At 45.0% G+C, this 23,113-nt stretch overlaps 1 protein-coding gene across 7 annotated transcripts in view; it reads left to right on the forward strand.

Moving 5' to 3' along the window:
- The window catches only part of JADE3 (jade family PHD finger 3), a 134,303-nt gene extending 127,065 nt beyond the window's left edge, over positions 1-7,238 (forward strand). For 6 of the 7 annotated variants that reach the window (XM_042974266.1, XM_042974268.1, XM_042974269.1 and 3 more), the window contains 3 exons: positions 33-503; positions 1,941-2,058; positions 4,143-7,238. In XM_042974266.1, coding sequence (XP_042830200.1) covers positions 33-503; positions 1,941-2,058; positions 4,143-5,053 — 1,500 coding nt within the window. In that variant the 3' untranslated portion in view covers positions 5,054-7,238. Of the gene's footprint in view, positions 1-32; positions 504-1,940; positions 2,059-3,328; positions 3,393-4,142 lie in introns of all 7 variants that reach the window. The other variant, XR_006213406.1, reaches the window with a different exon arrangement.
- Positions 7,239-23,113: the final 15,875 nt, after the last annotated feature.

The following is a 23,113-nucleotide window of genomic DNA, read 5'->3' on the forward strand; positions in this document are numbered from 1 at the left end:
CTGCCCCCTTAACGCATCTCTTCTTCCTACAGTGCTCTGTGAAAAGCTGCATCACTGCCTTCCACGTCACCTGTGCCTTCGAGCACAGCCTAGAGATGAAGACCATCCTAGATGAGGGGGATGAAGTGAAGTTCAAGTCATACTGCCTCAAGCACAGCCAAAACAGGCAGAAGCTCAGGGAGGCCGAGTACCCCATGCACAGGGCTACTGAGCAGAGCCAGGCCAAAAGTGAAAAAATCAGCCTGCGGGCGCAGAAGCTTCGGGAGCTGGAGGAGGAGTTCTATTCCCTGGTCCGCGTGGAAGATGTGGCCACAGAACTGGGGATGCCCACGCTAGCTGTGGACTTTATCTATAACTACTGGAAACTGAAGCGGAAAAGTAACTTCAATAAGCCATTATTTCCTCCGAAGCAGGATGAAGAAAATGGCCTGGTGCAGCCAAAAGAGGAGAGTATTCACACTCGCATGAGAATGTTTATGCATCTACGCCAAGACCTAGAGAGGGTAAGGTGATCAGCTGTGGCTACTGTTTAGGTCTCAGCCTGCATAGAAATGGAGGCCCCGCTTCCAGTTTCGTTTCTGTTTTTAAAGGTCAGCTCATTTATAGTGTGGGCTTCTGTGTGTGTGTCCTTGCTTATCTTCTGATTACATTGTGGCCCCGAGCATTGGGCTCTGTTTAAATTTTTGGCAGTCACTTTCAAGGGAACTGGAGAGCCCTCGCTTACATGCTTATGAAGCTTAAATCTGAGATAAATTCTCATTTGGTTTACTTTTTATTCACTGTTGAGCCTAAATTGGCTCAGCTCTATTTTACTGACACGTGAGACTGTGGACTGAGTTAAGAATTAATTTTATTGAGGAAAAAGCAGTTTCTCAAACTCGGCACCGGTGACATCTTGGGCTGGCTAGTTCCTTATTGTAGGGGGGGACTGTCCTTTGTCGTGGGGAACACTGGAAGATGTTGAACAGCGTCCCTGGCCTCTACGCAGTAGCCAATCCCCCTCCCAACACATACCCAAATGATGACAACAGAAAATGGTTCCAGATTACCAAATGCTCCCTGGGGGTCGGAATCGCCTCTGATTGAAAGTCTCTACACCAGATAATTTAGTTTAACTCACTTATTCAAAGATAAGTTAGGCCCTGTGTTTACCCTACAGAATTTTATAATCAAGTGTAATTATAGAGATGGCTTGTTTTTTCTCTCTGCTACCAGAATCTGGAAGGGAACAGATTTGGCTCACTTTGTAAAATTTAACTCACACATCGATAGCACTTACTATGTGGCAACACTGTTCGAAGCATTTCATAAATATTAACTCATTTAATCCTAACATGCCTGTGAGGAAAGTACTGTTGTTAGCCCTATTTACCGATGACGAAACTGGGGCACAGAAAGGTGGGATGATCGGGCCGGTGGGGTGGGAAGTATAGGAGCACGTGGATCGCACCCTTGGGGCTGTAGAGATTTGGCTGAGCAGGAGGTGTGAGCAAAAAACCACTGTCAGTCTGTCCGGCAGACCTTTATCCTGCTGGTCCAGCGCTCATTAGAAAATTGTACTGGATCCAGCATCGCCAGTGTTTTATTCAGGAATTTAAAGGGAAGGCCAGAACACTACATCATCCTTCGGTCTTCCCAGTTTGGCTGTGCGTATAAACATCGAGCCCATCACGCTGCAGGGAGAGTAGGTTTCAGGAGGTGGCTTGGGAGCGTTTTCTTGTGCTGCCGATCAATGTGGGAACCGCGGTCCCGTGCCGGACCATGCTACGTGACTTCCCGTAGAGTGGCTCTCCTTATGCAGCATTTTGTGTTGTCTTCTCTCCTCACCGCCCCCGTGCCCCCACTTGGTTTTAGTTGCCTTGATTTTGGCTAAACGATTCCAGTTGTCGGGTTCACGTAACATGACAAAAATCTCTATTTGCCGGGGATTGGGCTTTCAGGTGCGAAATCTGTGCTACATGATAAGCAGGCGAGAGAAGCTGAAACTGTCACAAAACAAAATACAGGAACAGATCTTCGGTTTGCAAGTCCAGCTTATCGACCAGGAAATGGCTGCAGGTAACCTTATATTAAAGATGCCCTGGGACACCTGGGTGGCTCAGCAGGTTAAGCGTCTGACTCTTCATCTCAGCTCAGGTCTCCATCTCAGGGATGTGAGTTCAAGCCCCGAGTTAGGCTCCACACTGGGCATGGAGCCTACTTTAAAAAAAGAAAAAAAAGTCCTAAGCAATATATAGACTCTGATTTCATCCCATTTTAACAATTTAAATTTTCTGTCGGTTGTTTTACTTAAAAATCTTTTAAAATTCTTGTCGAATATCTCATTTGCTCTGCTCCAACCCTGATGTAACATGGGCCATCTTGCTGTCAACTCATGAGGCAAGAAATCCCAAGGTGGGGTTGGGGGACTTGCAGGTCTGGGGCGGATAATCTAGGTGTCAGACAGATATTAGGGGCCACTAGTTAAAGCCATGAGCTATTCTGTAATCGTCAGATTGACTTAGAAATCCATACAATAGGGCCTAATCCTAGTTTCCAAAAAACATTTAACTCCGAGGTTACTCATCTTAACGATATTTTGTTAAAACCTTAGCCAGTGGTTAGGAGATCTGGGTTCTGTCTCTTATTTACTAATATTTGTCGAGCACCTGCTGTGGACTAAGAACTGGGCAAGAAAGTAGAGCAGTCCGCGAGACAGAATCCCTGCCTGTAGGGTATGCTGCCCGCTTAACGAGAGAGACAGGAGAGCATAATTCCAGTGCCCTAAGCACGGGGAGCTCGGCTACGATGACAGTCCTATTCAGTGACATCTGTAACCCTCCTGTACCTCCTGTAATACCGAGGTTGGCGGCAGAGCCTGGGCAGCCGGGAGTCAGTGTGTGGGGTGCGCAGAACCCAGCTCCGGCCAAGGGCCAGCCGTAGAGTGAGAGAAACACCCAGAAATGAGGTATCAGGTAGTCATCGAAGGCTCTGGGGTGTTTATAAGTATCCTGGGTCACAGCAGAATGCTATAGCAGGAGGCGGCAGGGCTGCTCAGCCACAAAGGCACTGTGATGGGCAAGACCAAGAAAACCAAAGGACGGCAAGGAGGGTCCCTGCGTGCCAGGGAGATTGTCCCCTAAGCCACGTGGCTTCTGATTGGTGGGTGCCAGCCCCGTAACTGCTTGTGGTATCAGCAGGTGGCAGCAACACGGGGGCTGTGAGTATTCAACATGCACCCTTAGGGAACACCTGTTGCCCAGGTACTACCTAATAGTTATCCTCTCACGGGGAAAAGTTAAGTCCCTATGCAAAGAGGAATTATTTAGAAGTACTTTTTTAATTTCAGAGCACCCAAACTAATAGCGAAAGGAAGATCTGTTCTAAAAGTGATCGTAGGATGACAGAACCAGGTAACTGATTGCCAGTACTCCACAGGCCGAGCCCAAAGCAGGCCACTGGCAGGAATGTCATGATTCTTTTCTGCTGGCCTTGCCACTGCAAAACCTGCCCCGCCCACCCCTCTTTATAATGGACATTCACAGTGAGGAGACTATTTGAGGTTACAGGCATAAAGTACACAGGAACCACCCGCTACCATTTCTACTGTTGCCAAGTTAAAACACATACTCACATGCTCTTCGTCCACCAAAACCTATGCTTTGTTCTTGAGGGTTTGGATTTGACTTTGGGGGAAGGGTGGGAGAGATTGGAGGGTAGGGTCTGACATGTCTTTTCAGGCACATCCTGAGTCCTGTGCAATACCCGCACCTGCACACACGCAGACACCCCAATAGGGAGACCCTGTTCCAAACCACTGCCAGTGACATTCTTTTCAGAAGTGGAAGGGGGCAGAGATGGGGATGTAGGAGGTGGCACACTAGTCTTTGTGATCATTGTACAGCCTGGGAGGGCAGGGGTGAAGAGGTCGAGAGCCACACGACAAGCAGTGGCTCCGCTGAGTTTCCCACCTGTAGCCACCCCCACCCCACCCAGCCTCTGTTCAGCCCCTCCGGCTCCTATCCCGTGATGCACATACACATCAAAGTCAGGGGCCCGTTAGACATTTGGAAGAGTGGGTATGTGAACTCGCCGTGCCGTAATAAGCATATACGCCGTTATTTAAATCAGTTGTTAAAATGAGTCTGTCTTTTTGATCTCAGGACTTCCTTTGACAAGTACACTAGAAAACTCATTGTTCTACCCGCCTCCAAGAATTACCTTAAAGTTAAAAATGCCGAGATCAGCCCCGGAAGACTGCAGAAACAGCTCCACAGAGCCTGATCATGGACCCCTCTCTCCTGCCAGCAGCTCCCCTGTTCCCAGTATAAGGAGCATGCAGGTGCCTCAGGAGTCACTAGAAATGAGAATGAAATCGTACCCAAGACATCCACTAGAGAGCAAGAGTAACCGTCTGCTGGCCAGTCTCACCCACTCTAGAAGTGAAGCAAAGGACCCCAGTCCTGCTTGGAGAACTCCATCCCCGGAGTTCTACCACGGGCAGTCACTGGGAAAGCCTCTGGTCCTCCAGGCTGCCCTGCATGGCCATTCTTCCATCGGGAATGGGAAGAGTCAGTCTACCTCCAAGCTTGCCAAATCCAACGGCCTGGAGGGCAGCTGGTCTGAAGATGTCACCCAAAAAGACAGCTCAAGTGAGGTGTTCTGTGACCAGGAGTCCATGCTCAGCTCCCACTTGGCCAGTCAGGGCGCCTTTAGAAAATCGACCGTGGAACACTTCAGTAGGTCCTTTAAGGAAGCCACCAACAGGTGGGTGAGGACCACGGAGGACCTCCAGTGTTGTGTGAAGCCAACCAAGAACGTCAGCCCCAAGGAGCAGCTCTGGGGCAAGCAGCTTGTGAGGCGGTCTGCAGGGAGAGCTCCGTATCAGGAAAACGATGGGTATTGCCCAGATTTGGAGCTGAGCGATTCAGAAGCAGAGAGTGATGGGAATAAAGAGAAAGTCAGGGTAAGGAGAGTTAGCTCGGACAGGGAAAATCCTGCCCACGACTCTCGACGGGATTGCCACGGTAAAAGCAAGACACATCCCCTTTCCCACACTTCAATGCAAAGGTGATCGGAAACCTCCAAGAATAGCTCAGTCTTTGCCTTTGCCCCATACACTGGGGCAGACCCCCACACCAAAAGGATTCTAGTGTACTTTAGGAGGAACTGTAGTGAAAGAATAAAACGTTTCACAGCGAATTGACTTGCAGTTTTTGAAACCGCTTCAAGTCTACTTTTCGCAAGCACATTCTAGGAATTACAGATTGTCCAGAAGTCTTTTCTGCCAGAGGCTGTTGAGAACAGCTGGGCCCAGAGTACTTGCTCAGTAAATACTTTGGGACAGCTCTCCAGTCCTGTTAACACGTTGATGCACATATGTATTAAGAGTCCTTGCATCGTTAACGCATTTGCAAGAGACCGTGATTATCAGACACTAAAACTACTTCCTTTTTGAAGCTACGGCACGTGACCTCCCACAGCTCCTGTCTGTAGGAAGTTGCTAACTCCATTGGTACCTGGAAACCCGCTTCAGGGAGAGCCCAGGGACCAACATCTCAGATACTGTCAGATTCACTACCCTCTTCCTTGGCTCAGCACAAGGTTGAGCTCCTTTCGCAGTATCTTACCTACCAAGTCAATACTCCTGATGCTTCTTAAGTGTCCAGTGCCTGTTCCTAGACTTGCTGGTCAGGGGCGCACTTGTAACTACTTGGCCCATCTAACGAGCGTGAGAGGCTAACTTGTGGATAGTGTTTACAGAGGTACAAGGAAAATGCTCAGATTCTCTCCACTTAGGCGTTTGGGAGGGATCCCAGAGCCTTTCCCAAAGTGAGACCAATTCCGGAGGATTTGTACCAGGTCAGGGGTTTTGTGTTCTTGTTTTCAAATCAGTTTGACTTAAATAAGTTTGGCTGACCGTTTTTTGTATACCTGCTTTAATGTTTATAAAGTTTCTATTGAGGTATAATTAAAATATAGTAAGATGCACAGAGGTTAAGTATTCTTACCTGCTTTAATTTTGAAACAGATTTTTATTGTCAAACAGAATTTGATAGCATGTGTTTAACACATGGATATAATTTAGCTTTGTACCAACTTCGAATCCGAGGCAGTTCCCCACACAAAAAGGCTGGAGCCGTTTTTCAGAAGTTGCTTATACCCTGTTCCCAAACAATCAGCCTTGAATAATTTGTGGGAGGAAGAGAATAATTACATTTGGGGGGGGGGGATAAAACATGTCTGCTTCCCATTTAAAAGAAGGGGAACATGTTACAGTTTTTAAAATGTGAAGCCGACTATAATTCTCTGCTCTCTCTTCTTAGCCTTAAATTAATATTCTCTTTCTTCTGGTTTGGGAAAGCATAGTGGGAATTTTCAGACAAAAAGAGGCCATTTTTCGATCTTTAAAGTTGGTTCCTGGTAAAGCAAACAGCCCAGCTGCAGTGGGCGCACCAGTGGCCCAAGGGCAGGCCAGGGCCCCTCTGTCCCCTCCCCCGGTGCGGGAGCCTCGGCGGCGTTCCTGTCCCCACTTCTGTTCTCGAAGCCTTGTTAATGGGTCCCGTGGCTCGTGTTTTCTCCTCCCTTTTGGAAAACTTCTGTATTTTGCCTCCTCTTTGGCCACACCTTGAAAATGTTTCTTTTATGCCTGTGTACACGTGTGAATGTGCCAGAGCACGTGTGGTAGGCGTCCTGTGTTTTGTTTGAGTGGAAGCAGCTAAGAATCATCCACACGAGGAAGACTGTTCCTCCTTATGGACGCACTAGGTTTCTGTGCTTTTCCCTCTGAGCTCTGCTGGGGTAGATGTGAATTTGACACCTTCCCTCTAAGGAAGAGGTAACGAGCTCTGCTATAGGGGCCTTCTGTTGCGCTCGAGGCCAGTAGCCCGAGTCCTTTCATGCCTTTTGGTTCTGAGTGAGTGCAAGGAAAAGCAAACATTCAAAAAGTGCTTCAGCCAAATTCCATATGTAATGCCATGGGGAGAGTATTGACTAAAATAACTTCAGTCAGGGAAATATAGTTGTAATATTTTTACAAGATTTTCCTAAGTAAATGAAGGAGCCTTCAGTTGTGTAAATTTCAATTGCCCCAAAATGTATTTGCTACATTTTGCTGTTGTTTGAAGTATTACCTCTTAACCTTCTTTTGTTAATTTTTTTTCATTTTGTCTTATATAGTCCAGTTTTCCAAGACAAATTCAGTCTTTTTTCAAATGTCACCTTTTTACCAATACTTTTTCATTAAATTATGAAAACTGCTAACGACTGTCAGTGTGGTAATTTCTTAATTTGGCATGCGGGTTTTAGAAAATCTTACATATGTTCCTCTTATATTTAAAAAATCTCATCCGTTAAACAAAACAGATGGTGGGGGGAAAGGGACGGAGGGGGAGAAGGAGGAATTGAATGTTTAGAAGCACAGATCCATGATTCACGTCCAGTACCGGGGACCAAAGAGAACTCTGGGACCTTGGACTCTCCCCCAAAATCATGATTTCATCAGGCTAATAAGACAAAACCATCATTTAAAATCACCAAGGAAATGGATCCTATCTAAAGTCACAAAGTCCAAAAGGCTTAGTTCGGGCATCACTCAAATACACACTCTTTACGATACTCATTCTGCTTGGAGTCGTGTGAGCATATGAATGTGATACAGGTTGTGTAGTGCCATGGGGGGACGTTGGGGGCATTAAAAAACATTTTCATTACGTTTTGAGAAATGTACTTGCTAAAGGTCATTGGGTAAATCAGTAGTGAAGATAGTTAAGAGCCACGGTTGTTTCTCTCTCCCTTCCTCCCCCCTCACCCACCCTCCCTCTCTCCCTTCCTCTGCCTTTCTCCTCCTCCTCCTCCAACACCCCTGCCTTCTCTCTCTCTCTCCCTTCCCTCCCCCGCCTCTCATTAATGGCGAACTCTTTTGACTCAGTACATTGTTAGGTAAGATGTCGGAGAACTGAAACTACAAATATACCCAGTTGTAGCCCACAAAAGCTTTGGGTCTGTACTTCCAATGGGAGATGAAGCCTTTGTCTTTGTGTTGAAGAAACTTTTGAGAGAATAAACCAGACGCTGCATCGTCCTGGGTTGGGTTCCCCCCCCGCCCCACAATCCTCAGCGTGTTTGCTGACCCTTAAGAATTGAGGAAAACTCTTATGACAGGAGTAAATCCGTACTTGCCCCTGAGTGACTTCTGTGTGACATTTTCCAAAAACGCACCTTATTTATAATAAATGTTTTATTAGAGTCCCGCAGGATTAATCCAGCTGTTTCCAAGTTTTATGGAAAGCAGCAACGCAACAGTGTGTTGATTTTTTTTTTTCTCAAAAAAAGAACTCTGTTAACAAAGGCCTGCCCTGAGGCTGGCGTTCCCACGCAGGGAGCTCTGTCCCTGTGACACTCCGCCCGCCCCGCGCGGCACTGTTTAAAGGAGGCTTCTGTGGATTCAGTTAATGTTACTTCATGGATTGGAACACACTGTATGGCCTGAAGCCATGAGGATAGTTGCCCTTGAAATGAGGTGGGGGAGGCCCGAGACCCAGGCCCTGCCCTGTCCCCTGCCCTGTCCGGTCACCGATGCGTTCTTCAACATGAAGCCCCCTAAAAATAGTCATCGTCTGAAGGAACTGCCGAAGCATCGAGCAGCTCTCATCCCGTTGAGACGCGTTTGGGTGGGAGCATTCCAGCCTCCAGGCCTGGGCACCCCAAGCTTTTAACTTCCCTTCGCCTCCCCGCTTCTACCCCACCTTCTCAATTTTCCTTCCTTCTCAGTGAATGTCAGGTTGTAAGCAAGCCGGAGGGTGGAGTCGGGCTGCTCAAGCTCTACCCACCGCAGCAAGTTCTCTGAACGCGGAAACCAGGGGCAGAACCGCCGAGCATTCACCATTACCTTCCAAAGTATTGGCGCGCGGTCCTGAAGGCTGCTCCCGGAAGTCACACGTGGAAATGGGCCCGTTATTTCATAGTCATTTCTCACGTGATGAAAAACTTACAAGCTCAGAACTGCTGACGTTTTTGGAAATGATACACTCCTTGAATGAATCCCCTCAGCTTCAAGAAAGAAAGAAAGAAAGGCACTTCCGGTTGGGCAGTCTCCTCCCCCTCCCCCCCAGTGTCCTCAAAGATGGACTGAGAAGTACATTGGCAGAGACCAGGCTGAATGTCAGTCTCAAGACAGCTACGTGGGTCCCTTAGGGAAGCCAACCAAGGCCAAAGCCGTTGGTAGGACAGTCCAGGACATTTGTGTGGGACCAGCCAAGCCTTCAAATAATAAGAATGGCAATATTCATTGAGCCCCTAACTATGGCCGTTTGCTGATTAAGCATGCACTACCTTATGTTTACGGCTCCTGACGACCATATGAAGGTGATATTCTTAGCTCTATTTGATGCATGTCAAAGGCCAGATGGTTCCAGCAGTTATTCGAGGTTCCCCAGCGAGTATACAGCAGGATTGGGACTAGAACCTGTGAGGTCGCCTCTACAACTCTTACTCTTGGTCACTTTGCCTGACTCTACGTGCCCCAAGCCCCTTCTCTAAGTGCTCCTTCTCAGCTTCGCCCTGAAGAAAGCGACCTGAGTTGCAGGTGGCCGGAGTGATGCTAAGAAAGGCCATGAGCCAGAGCGCCTGGGTGGCTCAGTCAGTTAAGCGTGCGACTCTTGATCTCGGCTTGGGTCACGATGCCACAGTCCGTGGGATCGAGCCCCGTGTTGGGCTCTGAGCTGGCTGCGTGGAGCCTGCTCGGGACTCTCTCTGCTGCTCTCCCACTTGCAATCTCTCTCTCTCTCTCTCTCTCTCTCTCATATAAATAAACATTTTTTTAACTTTAAAAGACAAAAAGAGGGGCGCCTGGGTGGCTCAGTCGGTTGGGTGTCTGACTTGGACACCGTGACTCTGGTCACGGTCTCACGGCTCGTGAGTTCCAGCCCCGCGTCGGGCTCTGTGCTGACGGCTCGGAGCCTGGAGCCTGCTTCGGATTCTGTGTCTCCCTCTCTCTCTCTACCCTCCTCTGCTCATGCTGTGTCTCTCTCTGTCTCAAAAATAAATAAACATTAAAAAAAATTTAAAAAGGCCATGAGCCAAGGAACACAGGTGGCCTCTAGAAACTGAGAAAGGAAAGGAAATGAAGTCTCTCCTAAGGTCTCCAGAAGGAACCTAGCCCTGCCTATGCCATGACCTTAGACTTCTGACCAACAGGACTATGAGAATAAATCTGTGTTGCTTTAAGCCACCAAATGTGTGGTAAGTTGTGACAGCAGACATAGGAAACTAACACGCTAGGGCACAGAGGAGTGCTCCTTACTCTTTCGGAGGAGCACTCCTCCTTCCCAAAGGGCCCACCTGGGCTGTGGCTGACCACTCTGGGTTGCTCCTGTGCTGTCTCTCCTAGTCGAAAAGCTTTCTGGAAATGGAAAACAAGTGGGTTTTTTTTTTTCCTATCAATCAGATCCTCCCCTGTAGAAATTATTTTTGTATGTCCTGCCCACCCCCCTACTTTTTCCAAGGTGGCCTCTGGTCCTTCTCAGGTAGCCTTGGGTAACCTTCCATGGGCCTGATTGATCCCCTGTGGCTGGATCTGACACCTGCCTGAGTAGTTGCCATGGGTTTGGATGTCCCTGTCGTCCACAGAACTGTTCTAGGGACGTGGAAATAACTCTCTGAGTGCCACCCCGGTGGGAAGATGATAGAAGGCAGGTGGGGCTCATCAGAAGGACTGGTGCTCTAATCATCAGAACCTTCTACAAAAGTGGGCAGCTTGGAGGGTTAGAGAGTTCTTGAAGATCCCAGGCACCCGAGCAGAGCTTGGGGATTAAAGAACGCAACTCTATGCGGCCTATAAGAAACCACTTTTGGAGCGCCAGGGTGGCTCAGTCGGTTAAGCGTCTGACTCATCGTTTCGGCTCAGGTCATGATCTTGCGGTTAGTGAGTTCGAGCCCCGCATCGGGCTCTGTGCTGACAGCTCGGACCCTGGAGCCTGCTTCACATTCTGTGTCTACCTCCCGCTCTGCTTCTCCCCTGCTCATGCTCTGTCTCTCTGTCTCTCTCAAGAATAAATAAACATTTTTTAAAAATAAATACAAAAAAGAAACCCATGTTTAAGTAGAAAGACACAGGTTAAAACTAAGAAAAAGATTCCATGCTGACACTAACAAAAAAAAATCTGTGGCTATATTAATACCATACAAGGGCAAGTTCATCAAGAGAGCATAAAAGTCCTAGGTGTCTATGCATCTAATAACATAGCTTCAAAATACATTAAGGAGAAAACGATAGAACTGCAAGGAAAAATGCACAAACCAACAATTATAGTTTATGTCTATAATAAATAGAACAAGTACGGAGAAAATCAGTAAGACTGTAGAAGATCTCAGCAGAACTATCAACCGTCCAGATTGAATGGACATTCACCACGCCACACCAGAAGAGCAGAATACACATCCTTGTCAAATGCAAATGGAACATTTACCAAGATGGGCCATTAAACAAGTCTTACGAAACTTGAAAAGATTCAAGTCAAAGTATGTTCTCTGACCGCACTGGAATGAAATTAGAAATCGGTAACGGAAACACCTCTGGAAAATCCAATCATCGGGCACTGAACAAACTTCTAAGTACCACACGAGTCAGGGAACTCAGAAAATTAAAAACTATTTTGAACTGAATGAGAAAGAAAAGGCAACATATAATTTGTGGGATGGCACTAAAGCGGTACCTTGGGGAAATTCTACGGCGCTAAGTGCCTGGATCAGAAAAGAAGGGTCTCAAGTCAGTGACTGTAGCTTTCATCTTAACAAAACTCAAAAGAAGAGGAAATGAGATCCAAAGTAAGGGGAAGAAAGGAAATAATAAAGGGCAGAGCTGAAATCAGTGAAAGACGAAAGGAAATCATTGAAACCAAAAGCTGGATTTTGAGAAGATAAAATAAATTTGACAAATCTCTAGTGAGACTGATCAGGAAAAAAAGAGAAAAGGCCAATTACCAATGTTAGGAACGAGAAATATCATTGCTGCAGGTTCTATGGATATTAAAAGGGTAATAAGGGAATATCATTTATTTTTACATTTATTTATTTTCAAGAGACAGAGAGAAACAAGGCATGAGTGGGGGAGGGGCAGAGAGAGAGAGAGAGAGAGAGAGAGAGAGGGAGACACAGAATCCGAAGCAGGCTCCAGGCTCTGAGCTGTCAGCCCGGAGCCCGACTCGGGGCTCAACGCGGGGCTCGAACCCACGAACCGTGAGATCATGACCTGAGCCGAAGTCGGACGCTTAACCGACGGAGCCACCCAAGTGCCCCAATAAGGGAGTATTATTAACAACCTTTGCCAGTAAATTCAACAACAAAGAAGAAATGGACACAACCCCTCAAAGACACAAACTACCAGAGTACATTCAAGAAGAAAAAATAGATAAACCGAAAAGCTTTTTATTATTAAATACATTAGCATTAAAAGCTTTCTTATGGGGCGCCTGGGTGGCTCAGTCGGTTAAGCGGCCGACTTCGGCTCAGGTCACGATCTCGCGGTCCGTGAGTTCGAGCCCCGCGTCGGGCTCTGGGCTGATGGCTCAGAGCCTGGAGCCTGCTTCCGATTCTGTGTCTCCCTCTCTCTCTGCCCCTCCCCCGTTCATGTTCTGTCTCTCTCTGTCTCAAAAATAAATAAAACGTTAAACAAAAAATTAAAAAAAAAAAAAAAAAAAGCTTTCTTATGAAGGCCGCCTGGGTGGCTCAGTTATTAAGCATCTGACTTCGGCTCAGGTCATGATCTCACGGTTCATGAGTTCAAGTCTCACATCCAGTGACCTTGAGCCCCGCTTTGGGTGAGCCCAGCCTCTCTCTCTCTCTCTCTCTCTCTCTCTCTGTCCCTCGTGGGATTCTCTCGCTCCCTTGCGCCCTCTCTCTCTCAAAAAAAAAAAAAAAAAAAAGCTAGAAAACTCCAGGCCCAAATGACTTCACTGGCAAATTCTAATAGACATATAAGGAACAAATAAGGCCAATTCTACACAAACTCTTCCCAAAAATTGAACAGAGGACAGTTCTCAACTCATTCTATGAGGCCAGCATTACCCTGATACCAAAACCACACAGACGTAATAAGAAAACTACAGGCCAATGTCCTTCATAAAAGTAGCTGCAAAAATTCTTAGAACCTGAACAAATTGAATCCCAGTAATATATCAAAAAGATAAATACGCCAAGACTGTCTTAGCTTGGGACTGCTATAACAAAAAACTCTAGACTCGCTGGCTAGAGCAACAGAAATTTATTTCTCAGTCTGGAAGCTGGGAAGTCCAAGATCAAGGTGCCATCAGACTCCTGTCTGGTGAGGGACCGCTTCCTGGTTTGTGGACAGCTGCCTTCTCACTGTGTGCTCACGTGGCCTTTCCTTGGTGCATACTCACGGAGAGAGAGAGAGATCTCTTCCTCTTACAAGGGCACGAACCCCATCATGAAGGGCGCACATAAACATTTGGTCCATAACAACCACCAAGTGAGATTTATCCCAGAAGTACAAGGTTGATTTAACCTTCAAAAAAGTCAGTATAATTCATCGTATCTCAAAGATACATAAAAAGCACTTGACAGAATCCAATATCCATTCATGATAATAATGCTTGGCAAACTAAAAATAGAAGGGACCTTCCTGAACCTGATAAAGGACATCTATGAAAAACCAACAGCTAACATCGTATTTAATGGTGAAAGATTTAACGCTTCCTCCCTAAGATCAGGAATAAGACAAGAATGTCACTACTTCTCTTCAGTATTATGCTAGCATTTCTAGCCAGTCCAATAAAGCAAGAAAAAGAAATGAAAGGCATCCTGATTCGAAAGGAAGAAATATAACTCTTTTTTATTTTCAGATGACATGATTATCTATGTAGAAAATCAGACAGAATCTACCCAAAAAAAGCTACCAGAACTCATAAGTCTAGCAAGGCTGCAGGATAAAAGGTCACTTTATTAAAAAACTATTGTATTTGGGGCACCTCGGTGGCTCAGTCGGTTGAGTGTCCAACTCTTGATTCTCTCTCTTGGGATTCTCGCTCTCTCTCTCTCCCCCTCTGCCCCTCTCCCCTGCACTCACTCTCTTTCTCTAAAATAAAAAAAAAAAAACGGTTGTGTTTTATTTTTTACTCTATTTTATATACTAGCAAGGAACAATCAGAAATTGAAATTTTAAAAATAATACCACTTACAACAGTACCAAAAAATGTGAAATTCTTAGGTATAAATATGACAAAAGATATGAAAAGACCTCAATAATGGCATCAATAAAACATTTCTGAGAGAAACAGAAGACCTAAATAAATGCAGAGATACACCATCTTCATTTGTCAGAAGGTGCAATATCAAGATGTCAGTTATCCCCAAGTTGGTCTATGGATTCAATGCAATTCCAATCAAAATCACACCAACTCTTGGGGGTGGGAATTGAACTGAATTTAACATTCATATGATAGGGCGCCTGGGTGCTTCAGTCGGTTGTGCGTCCAACTCCAGCTCAGGTCATGATCTCGAGGTCCATGAGTTCGAGTCCCGCGTCAGGCTCTGTGCTGACAGCTCAGAGCCTGGAGCCTGCTTTGGATTCTGTCTCTCTCTCTCTCTCTCTGCCCCTTGCCTGCTCGTGCGTGCTCTGTGTCTCTCAAAGATAAACATTGGGGCGCCTGGGTGGCTCAGTCGGTTAAGCATCCAACTTCGGCTCAGGTCATGATCTCGTGGTCCGTGAGTTCAAGCCCCGCGTCGGGCTCTATGCTGACAGCTCGGAGCCTGGAGCCTGCTTCGGATTCTGTGTCTCCCTCTCTCTCTGCCCCTCCCCTGCTCACGCTCTGTCTCTCTCTCCTTCAAAAATAAACATTAGGGGCGCCTGGGTGGCGCAGTCGGTTAAGCGTCCGACTTCAGCCAGGTCACGATCTCGCGGTCCGTGAGTTCGAGCCCCGCGTCAGGCTCTGGGCTGATGGCTCGGAGCCTGGAGCCTGTTTCCGATTCTGTGTCTCCCTCTCTCTCTGCCCCTCCCCCGTTCATGCTCTGTCTCTCTCTGTCCCAAAAATAAATTAAAAACGCTGAAAAAATAAATAAATAAATAAATAAACATTAAAAAAAGTTTATTAAAAAAAACCCTAAAAGTATAAAGCTACTAGACAAAACACAGGAAACTTTTAGAAGCTTGGTTAGGCAAAGATTTCTTTGATATGCCCATCAAGAGCACTTTCCATAAAAGAAATTATTTACATATTGGTAAATTGGACTTCAGTAAAATTAAAAACTGCTACTTTTTGAAAGACAGTGTTAAGGAGAAGTCACAGACTGGGAGAAAAGATTTGCAAATCATTTATCTGATAAAGGACTGGTATCCAAAATATGTCAAGAACCCTCACAGCTTGGGGCTCCTGGGTGGCTCAGTCTGTTAAGAAACCAACTCTTGATTTCCGCTCAGGTCATGATCTCACTGTCCTGAGATTGAGCCCCATATCGGGATCCTTGCTGAGCGTGGAAGCTGCTTGAGATTCCTTTCCTCCCTTTCCCTCTGCCCCTCTCCTGTTTGCTCTCTCTCTTTCAAAAACATTTTAAAAATATATTTTTAAATTAAAACCAAAGAACCCTCACAACATAATAACAAGAAAATAACCTTTTTTTTTTTTTTTTTTTTTTTTTTTTTTAATGAGCAATCTCGGGGTGGCTGGGTGGCTTCGTCGGTTAAGTATCTGACTCTCGATAACACTTCAGGTCATGAGTTCAAGCCCCTCATTGGGCTCCACACTGGGCATGAAGCCTACTTCAAACATTTTTTTAGTTTACGTATTTATTTTGAGAGAGATAACGACAGCATGAGTGCGGGAGGAGCAGAGAGAGAGAGGGAGAGAGAGAGAATCCCAAGCAGGCTCCACATTGTCAGCCCAGAGCCCGATGTGGGGCTTGAATCCATGAAACAATGAGATCATGTCCTGAGCTGAAACCAAGAGTCGGATGCTTAACCGACTGAGCCACGGAGGCGCCCTGAAACCGACTCAAAATAAAATAAAGGGGCGCCTGCGTGGCTCAGTCGGCTGAGCGTCCGACTTCGGCTCAGGTCATGATCTCACAGCTCGTGAGTTCGAGCCCCACGTCCGGGCTGACAGCCCGGAGCCTGGAGCCTGCTTCGGAGTCTGTGTCTCCCTCTCTCTCTATCCCTCCCCGACTAGTGCTCTGTCTCTCACAAATAATAAATGTAAAACAAAATTTTTTTTAAGAAAGAAAGAAAGAAAAAGGAATGAACTACCCACAGCAAGAGAGATGAATCTCAAAATAATTATGCCGGGTCAAAGGAGCCCGACAAAACAGAACACATACTGTATAATTCCATGTACGTACAAATCTAGAAAATGAAAAGCAGCGTGGTTGCCTGGGAGATAGCGTGGAGGGCTGGGAGAGAGCTTTCATAAAGGGGCAGGAGGAAACTTTTGGGAGTGACGGATGCGTTCATTATCTTGACGGCAGTAATGGCCTCGGGTGTGCGGACATATGTCAGAACTAACCAAATTATGCTTGTTATGCATGTCGGTTTATTGCATGTCTATTCTACATCAACAAAGCTGTTAAAACCTTGAAAGGACTCCTTCGGTTATATCTTTGTGTCCCTAAGAACTTTGCTACACTGGCCCAGAATCAGGAGGTTTTCTGCAGCCTCTGATGGATAATGGTTGACCTTCAGTCGGGCTCTAGAGACAAGTTCTCATGGGGTCTCCTGGATCCAGAACTGCGTCTCAACCCCCTGCCTCCTTCATATTTTCCAAGTATGTTCTGTACCTGGCGTGATTTCTCTAAGGTCAATTTCAAATTACCATGGCCACATTGGGGAATTTTTGACACGAACAAGATTGTTGACTTAAGGGGCACCTTAGAACACAGAGGGAAGAAACCCTCACAAGGAGATTGCTCCTGTCTAAGAAATTCTGTTTATGTTTAACATAGGAGACTATGTTAGCTTCATTTCCAGATTTCAAGGATTAACTTGAAAGAGCTTTAAAATTACTTAGATGGGTGGGGCCCCTGACTGGCTCAGTTGGAGGAGCACGTGACTCTTGATCTCGGGGTCGTGGGTTCAAGCCCCACGTTGGGTGTAGAGATTACATAAATATAAAAAATACAAATCTTTACAATTATTTAGATTGGTAAAATTGTCAGTGGCCTGTTATTGTCTGAACCGGCTGCAATCCCAATATCTATCTCTGTCTCTTTCTGTCTCTCCTATTTGTCAAAATGGGTTTTTTGTATCTATACCTTCTTCCCTCTCCTTCACGAAGGAACATAATTAGGGGCGTCTGAGTGGCTCAGTTGGTTAAGCTTCCGACTCCTGATTTCGGCTCGGGTCATGATCTCACAGTCTCTGGGTTCGAGCCCCGCATCGGGCTCTGGGCTGACAGTGCGGAGCCTGCTCGGGATTCTCTGTCTCCCCTCTCTCTGCCCTTCCCCTTGCAGGCATGTATGCTCTCTCTCTCTTTCTCACAAGATAAATAGACTTAAAAATTTTTTTTTAAAAAGGGAGGAACATAATTAGCCTTTTACAACGATAATTTCGTATTTGTCTGAAGCTGGCTCCCTGTTAATTTTTTGGTTTCTCTCCCTCTCTCTTACACACTGGGGAAACTTTAAAGATTAACTGATCAAAAAACCATCCCGTCGTTATGTGTACACTCTAGGAATATCCAGCCCAGACAAACTGTCAAAGTCTAAAAGAAGAAAAGAAAATGTTACTCAATGATGTCTCTTTTTGTGGACTCTGAAAAGTGTCCTAATAGCCTCCGTTACTCTAGTTGTGAGGAAAGAAGAAAAGAACTTAACCCCAGGATAAAAAGCTTTTGATGGGATCAAGAGTATTTTTTTTTAACGTTTATTTATTTTTGAGACAGAGAGAGACAGAGCATGAATGGGGGAGGGGCAGAGAGAGAGGGAGACACAGAATCGGAAACAGGCTCCAGGCTCTGAGCTGTCAGCACAGAGCCCGACACGGGGCTTGAACCCACAGACTGCGAGATCGTGACCTGAGCTGAAGTCGGACGCTTAACCGACTGAGCCACCCAGGCGCCCCAAGAGTCCTTACAAATTAGTTTACCATTTAAAAACGTCGGCATAGGGGCGCCTGGGTGACTCAGTCAGTTGAGCATCTGACTTTGACTCAGGTCATGATCTCATGGTTCATGGGTTCGAATCCCATGTTGGGCTTTGCATTGACCGCACAGAGCCTGCTTTGGATTCTCTGTCTCCCTCTCTTTCTACCCCTTCCCTGCTCACGTTCTCTCTCTCCCGCCCTCTCTCTCTCTCTCTCTTTCTCAAAAATAATAAAAATAAAAAAATTTTTTTAATGTCAGCACAGTATTTTTGGTTGGACAAAACCAGGGGTAAAAAATTTTAACCTTCTAAAATTCTTATACATGGGGTGCCTGAGTGGCTCAGTCAGTTGAGCAAATGACTCTTGACTTCAGCTCAGGTCATGATCTCATGGTTCATGAGTTCGAGTCCCACATCAGGCTCTCTGCTGTCAGCACAGAGCCCACCTCCGATACTCTGTCTCCCTCTCTCTCTGCCCCTCCCCCGAGCACATATGCAGGCTCTCGCTCTCTTTCTCTCAAAAATAAACATTAAAAAAAAAAGATTCCTTCTTTCTTTCCCTTTGCCCCGATCTCTCTAAAAAAATTTAAAATAATGAAACAAAACAAATTCCTATACCGGTTTTATGAGTTGAGTTACCATTGCTTCCATAACTTCGTGTGTGTGTGTGTGTGTGTGTGTGTGTACAGTTGAACCTTGAACAATGCAGGGGCCAGGACACCGACCCCCCCTCCAGCACAAAAATCTCCATATAACTTTTGACTCCCCCAAAACTTAACTACTAATAGCCTGCTGTTGACCAGAACCTTTACCGATAATGAACAATTAACACATCTTTTGTATGTCCTATGTATCACACACTATATTCTTAAAGCTAGAGAAAAGAAAATGTTATTAAAAAATCATAAGGAAGGGGCGCCTGGGTGTCTCAGTCGGTTGAGCGTCCGACTTCAGCTCAGGTCACGATCTCGCGGTCCGTGAGTTCGAGCCCTGCATCGGGCTCTCTGGGCTGATGGCTCGGAGCCTGGAGCCTGCTTCCGATTCTGTGTCTCCCTCTCTCTCTGCCCTTCCCCCGTTCATGCTCTGTCTCTCTCTGTCTCAAAAATAAATAAATGTTAAAAAAAAAAATTTTTTTTTTTAAATCATAAGGGAGAGAAAATACCTTTGCAGTACTGTATTTATCAAAAAAAATCCACATAGAAGTGGACCCACACAATTCAAATCCACGTTACTCAAGGGTGAACTGTATATATGAACACAATGAAATGATAGTGTCTTTTTAAAGAGTTTAATTTTATGAACGAATTAAATTCCTACAAAGCACAGATTTGTAAGATGTAACATGTTAGCTAATTGAAATTTCTGGATCTTGACTTTAAGACTTTAGGTAAATGATTAGGGTTTTTGTTCCCAAGTGTTTTATTTAAATTCTACGTAGTTAACATACAGTGTAATTACTAGTCTCAGTGTAATACTCGGTGCTCATCACAACACGTGCCCTCCTTAATCGCCATCACCTATTTCCCCCATCCTCCCACCCCCCTCTCTTCTGGTAACCATCGGTTTGAAAAATGATTAAGTTAATTGATAAGTAATCTTTAGATGCCTGGATAGTTTCTCTTTTTTTATTTAAAAAAAATTTAGTGTTTATTTTTGAGAAGGGGGGAGGGGCAGAGAGCGAGGGAGACACAGAATCCAAAGCAGGCTCCAGGCTCTGAGCCGTCAGCACAGAGCCCGACACGGGGCTCGAACCCACAGACTGTGAGATCATGACCTGGGCTGAAGTTGGACGCGGAACCAACTGAGCCACCCAAGCGCCCCTGGACAGTTTCTCAGTAAGAAATAGATGCAAAACACTAGTCACTGAGCATAATTGTTCTTTAATTTTATTTATTTATTTATTTATTTGGTTTGTTTGTTGAGAGAGAGAGAGAGAGAGAGCAGGGGAGAGAGGCAGAGGGAGAAGGAGAAAGAGAGAATCTTAAGCCGGCACCATGCTCAGCTTGGAGCCCAACTTGGGGCTTGATGTCACAGCCTGGAGATCACGACCTGAGCCGATGTCAAGAGTCGGTCGCTTCACCGACGGAGCGACCCAGGAGCCCCAAACATAATTTTTGTTCTCATTTTCTAGAATGGCACTGTGCTTATCCATAAATTCAGGAAAAGTGCAGACAAGTAATGGAATTGGAAAGCCCAAATTGTCAAAGCTCTCAGAAACCCCTTGAATGTCTATGGCCTAACAAAGAGCATACCTTGTTTCACTGAGTTTTTTACAAATTGAAGGTCAGTGGCAACCCCCCCATCGTGCAAGTCTATCAGCGCTATTTTTCCAACAGCATTTGCTCACTGCATGTCTCTGTGTCCCATTTGGGTAATTCTCATAGTATTTCAAATTCGTTCATTCCTATTTGTTATAGTCATCTGGAATCAGTGATTATGACTCACTGAAAGCTCAGATGATAATTAGCATTTGTTAGAAATAAAGCACTTTATTTATTTATTTTTTTTTTTTTAATTTACATCCAAATTAGTTAGCATATACTGCAACACTGATTTCGGGAGTAGATTCCTTAGTGCCCCTTACCCATTTAGCCCATCCCCCCTCCCACACCCCTCCCGTAACCCTCAGTTTGTTCTCCATATTTATGAGTCTCTTCTGTTTTGTCCCCCTCCTTGTTTTTATATTATTTTTGCTTCCCTTCCCTTATGTTCATCTGTTTTGTCTCTTAGAGTCCTCATATGAGTGAAGTCATATGATTTTTGTCTTTCTCTGACTAATTTCACTCAGCATAATACCCTCCAGTTCCATCCACGTAGTTGCAAATGGCAAGATTGCATTCTTTCTGATTGCCGAGTAATACTCTATTGTATAGATATACCACATCTCCTTTTTTTTGTTTTAATTTACATCCAAATTAGTTAGCATATAGTGCAACAATGATTTCAGGAGTAGATTCCTTAATGACCCTTACCCATTTAGCCCATCCCCCCTCCCACAACCCTTCCAGCAACCCTCAGTTTATTCTCCATATTTATGAGTCTCTTCTGTTCTATACCACATCTTCTTTATCCTATAACTATAAACATGGGGGTGCATGTGTCCCTTTGAAACAGCAAACCTGTGCCCCTTGGATAAATGCCTAGTAGTGCCATTGCTGGGTCGTAGGGTAGTTCTATTTTTGGTTTTTTGAGGAACCTCCATCCTGTTTTCCGGAGTGGCTGCACCAGCTTGCATTCCCACCAACAACGCAAAAGAGATCCTCTTTCTCCGCATCCTCGCCAACATCCGTTGTTGCCTGAGTTGTTCATGTGAGCCATTCTGACAGGTGGGAGGTGATATCTCGATGTGGTTTTGATTTCTTTTTCCCTGATGAGGAGTGATGTTGAGCATTTTTTCATGTGTCGGCCATCTGGATGTCTTCTTTGGAGAAGTGACTATTCATGTCTTTTGCCCATTTATTCACTGGATTATTTGTTTTTTGCATGTTGAGTTTGATAAGTTCTTTATAGATTTTGGATACTAACCCTTTATCTGATATGTCCTTTGCAAATATCTTCTCCCATTCCGTCAGTTGCCTTTTCGTTTTGCTGACTGTTTCCTTCACTGTGCAGAAGCTTTTTATTTTGATGAGGAACAACAACAACAACAAAAAACAGTAGAACACATTAATGAAACCAAAAGCTGGTTCTTTGAAAGAATTAACAAAATTGATAAACCACTATCCAGTTTGATCAAAAAGAAAAAGGCAAGGACCCAGATAAATAAAATCAAGAATGAAAGAGGAGAGATCACAACCAACGCAGCAGAAATAAACACAATACTAAGAGAATATTATGAGCAATTATATGCCAATAAAATGGGCAATCTGGAAGAAATGGACAAATCCCTAGAAACATATACACTACCAAAACTGAAACAGGAAGAAAGAGAAAACTTGAATAGACCCATAACCAGTAAAGAAATCGAATTAGTAATCAAAAATCTGCCAAAAAACAAGAGTCCAGGGCCAGATGGCTTTCCAGGGGAATTCTACCAAACATTTAAGAAAGAGTTAACAACTATTCTTTTGAAGCTGTTCCAAAAAATAAAAATGGGAGGAAAACTTCCAAACTCTTTCTATAAGCCAGCATTACCTTGATTCCAAAACCAGACAGAGACCCCACTAAAAAGGAGAACTATAGACCAATTTCCCTAATGAACATGGATGCAAAAATCCTCAACAAGATATTAGCCAACTGGCTCCAACAATACATTAAAAACATTATTCACCATGACCAAGCAGGATTTATACCTGGGACGCAGGGCTGGTTCAATATCTGCAAAACAATTAATGTGATTCATCACATCAATAAAAGAAAGGACAAGAACCATATCATCCTCTCAATAGATGCAGAGAAAGCATTTGACAAAATACAGCATCCTTTCTTGATAAAAACCCTCAAGAAAGTAGGGATAGAAGGAGCATACCTCGGGATCATAAAAGCCATATATGAATGACGCAATGCTAATATCATCCTCAATGGGGAAAAACTGAGAGCTTTCCCCCTAAGGTCAGGAACAAGACAGGGATGTCCACTCTCGCTGCTGTCATTCAATATAGTATTGGAAGTCTTAGCCTCAGCAATCAGACAACACAAAGAAATAAAAGGCATCCACATCAGCCAGGAGGAGGTCAAACTTTCACTCTTCACAGATGACATGATACTCTATATGGAAAACCCAAAAGATTCCACCAAAAAACTGCTAGAATTGATTCATGAATTCAGCAAAGTTGCAGGATATAAAATCAATGCACAGAAATCGGTTGCATTCCTATACACCAACAATGAAGCGACAGAAAGAGAAATCAAGGAATCGATCCCATTTACAATTGCACCAAAAACCATAAAATACCTAGGAATAAATCTAACCAAAGAGGTGAAAAATCTATACACTGAAAACTATAGAAAGCTTATGAAAGAAATTGAAGAAGAGGGGCGCCTGGGTGGCGCAGTCGGTTAAGCGTCCGACTTCAGCCAGGTCACGATCTCGCGATCTGTGAGTTCG

This window comes from Panthera tigris, chromosome X (assembly GCF_018350195.1).
Source record: "Panthera tigris isolate Pti1 chromosome X, P.tigris_Pti1_mat1.1, whole genome shotgun sequence".
Classification (NCBI taxonomy): domain Eukaryota; kingdom Metazoa; phylum Chordata; class Mammalia; order Carnivora; family Felidae; genus Panthera; species Panthera tigris.